This window comes from Myripristis murdjan, chromosome 18 (genome assembly GCF_902150065.1).
Source record: "Myripristis murdjan chromosome 18, fMyrMur1.1, whole genome shotgun sequence".
In the NCBI taxonomy this organism is placed as follows: Eukaryota; Metazoa; Chordata; class Actinopteri; order Holocentriformes; family Holocentridae; genus Myripristis; species Myripristis murdjan.
This window is the reverse complement of record NC_043997.1, coordinates 1,289,218-1,291,717: the sequence shown is the minus strand read 5'-3', so window position 1 is coordinate 1,291,717 and position 2,500 is coordinate 1,289,218. Positions and strand designations below refer to the sequence as shown.

The 2,500-nt window shown below is 46.2% G+C and overlaps 1 protein-coding gene across 1 annotated transcript in view; it reads right to left on the bottom strand.

Moving 5' to 3' along the window:
* Nucleotides 1-859: 859 nt before the first annotated feature.
* The window catches only part of LOC115376632 (serrate RNA effector molecule homolog), a 20,095-nt gene continuing 18,454 nt past the window's right edge, over nucleotides 860-2,500 (bottom strand). Inside the window, exons 20-22 of the mRNA XM_030076347.1 lie at nucleotides 2,408-2,500; nucleotides 1,391-1,499; nucleotides 860-1,272 (exon numbers count right to left, since the gene is read on the bottom strand). The exon at nucleotides 2,408-2,500 is cut by the window's right edge and continues 9 nt beyond it. Of these exons, the coding sequence (XP_029932207.1) occupies nucleotides 1,197-1,272; nucleotides 1,391-1,499; nucleotides 2,408-2,500 (278 nt within the window). The 3' untranslated portion in view covers nucleotides 860-1,196. The remainder of the gene's footprint in view (nucleotides 1,273-1,390; nucleotides 1,500-2,407) is intronic.

The following is a 2,500-nucleotide window of genomic DNA, read 5'->3' as shown; positions in this document are numbered from 1 at the left end:
ATATATATATATATAGCATATATTGTATATAGTATATATAGAGTCTCTATTGTATATACTTCTTAATTTTAATTTTATTTTATGTTTTTTTATTAATGATGCTGCTATAATGTGGGAATTTCCCAGTTTGGGATCAATAAAGTATATCTATCTATCTATCTGTCTATCCATCATTATAAAGCAGATCTTCCATCCTTTCCTTAAAGCTGAGCCGTGAATCTCTCTGAGGTCAGTGGAGCTCCTTAAACTGTCAACAACGGACATTTTTACACAGTTTTCGCCTAAACTGTGTATTATCTTTCATCCATGTGTCGTCTAAGAACAGGGACAGAAAAAGCAGAAAAGCCCCTTTAGAGAAGCTGAGCTGGCAGTTCATTGGCCCGTCAGCGAGTTGGGGGCGTGGCCAACGAAACCTGTTTGGTCATCGGAGGAAATTTCTGTTTGTGCGTCATGACGACCAACTGAGTCCCAGCAGGAAGAGGAAACGTCATTTAGATGGTTAAAAATAATGAATAAAAAAATAAGAAAATAATACATAAGGTAATACATAAATATTAGACAAAAAAATTCATATTTAATATATAAAAAAAGAATAAATAAAAAAAATAAAAGTAAAATAAATTAAAATGCTAATAAATATAAAACAACAAAATAAATGGATACAAAATATAAAAATAAATTCTAAAAAATAAAAATCTAAAACTGAAAGGAGCGGCCGGTGAACTGTTTTGAGTTCAACGGTCAGACGTTCTGGGAAATGAGCTAACGAGATGAAAGAGTCATTTTAAATCCACTGCCTGTGTGTGTGTGGGTGTGTGTGTGTGTGTGTGGTAACCATGGTAACAAAGACACGCCCATCTGTTCTCCTGTAATGATCTTTATTGGAAAATGGAACACATCAGATCATCAACATCAGCGACTGACAGAAAATTGGTCCTGCTGGCAAACACTGTCTCTCACACACACACACACACACACACACACACACACACACACACACACACACACACACACACACACACACACACACACACACACAGTGTCGAGCCCTAAACGTTTCGTTCTAACTTGGAAAAAGGAGAGAAAGCGGAGAGACGACGGGGAGGAGGAGGAAATAAAAACAGGACTAAAAAATAAACAAAAACAAAAACAAAAGGTTTAAAAAGTGGGCGTGGTCGTGTTTCTTCTTCGCTGTTTCAAAAGAAGTCGAGGTCGTCGGGGGCGTCCAGGTCTCTGTACTCGATGATGGACCGGGGGTCTCCTCGCACGCCCCTGCACACACACAGAGAGAGAGAGAGAGAGTCAGGCAGGCAGGCGGCCGCTCAGTCTGACTCACACACACACACGCACACACACTGACACACACTGACACACACTGACACACACTCACCTGCCGCGCTGCTTCCCAGAATACACTGCTCCTCCTCCGTGGCCTCTGAAGTTGTCATAGTTACCGCGCCCCGCCCCAAACTGGTTGGGGGGGTAGGGGGGTCCGCCACCTGCTCACACACACACACACACACACACACACACACACACACACAGTCTGTCAGAGTTACAAACTGCCACACACGCTCCTGAAACAGCCAATCAGAGCAGAGTTTGGTGTAGAAGGCTGATCTGTGATCTGATTGGCTGCTGAGACGCTCTGATCAATAAGGTGAAGCTGATCGGCTCGGGCCTCACAGGTGAGACACCTGTCGCCCCTTTAACCATGTGAGGTTAGTCTGTTTCCTGTGAGAGGACGAGCAGGCGACAGGTGAGCCTGTCTGTCTCTCTGCACCAAATAAACATGCAAATGATGTGAGCTCATTTGCATACGGAGCGGGAAAGTCAGATCTGATCCCAGGTGAGACGCAGGTGAGGTCACGTGACACTGCCAGGTGTGAGAGGACAGACAGACAGGTGAGACCTGTCTTCCTCTGTCGTCTACAGACAGACAGACAGAGAGAGAGAGAGACAGGCAGACAGAGATACAGAGAGAGAGAGACAGAGAGAGACAGACAGACAGACAGAGAGAGAGAGAGAGAGACAGGCAGAGAGACAGAGAGAGAGAGAGACAGGCAGACAGACAGACAGAGAGAGAGAGAGAGAGACAGGCAGACAGACAGACAGAGAGAGAGAGAGAGAGAGACAGGCAGACAGACAGACAGAGAGAGAGAGAGAGAGACAGGCAGAGAGACAGAGAGAGAGAGAGAGAGACAGACAGATGTTCTGTTCCAAAAAAGGACCTGGTTCCTTTTTTGGAACAGAACATCCTGGCCACGCCGAGGTCAGAGGTCAAACGCCAGCTCGCTTCCTGCTGCTCCTCCACACACACACACACAGGAACGGCCCGTGTGTGTGTGTGTGTGTGTGTGTGTGTGTGTGTGTGTCTGCTCTGTGTGTGTGTGTGTGCGTTGTGTACCGGGGAAGCCGGGCATGGGAGGTCGGACTCCAGGCGGGTATCCCAGGAGGCTTTGCTGCTGTGGTGACTGACCAGGAAATCCTGGCAAACCAG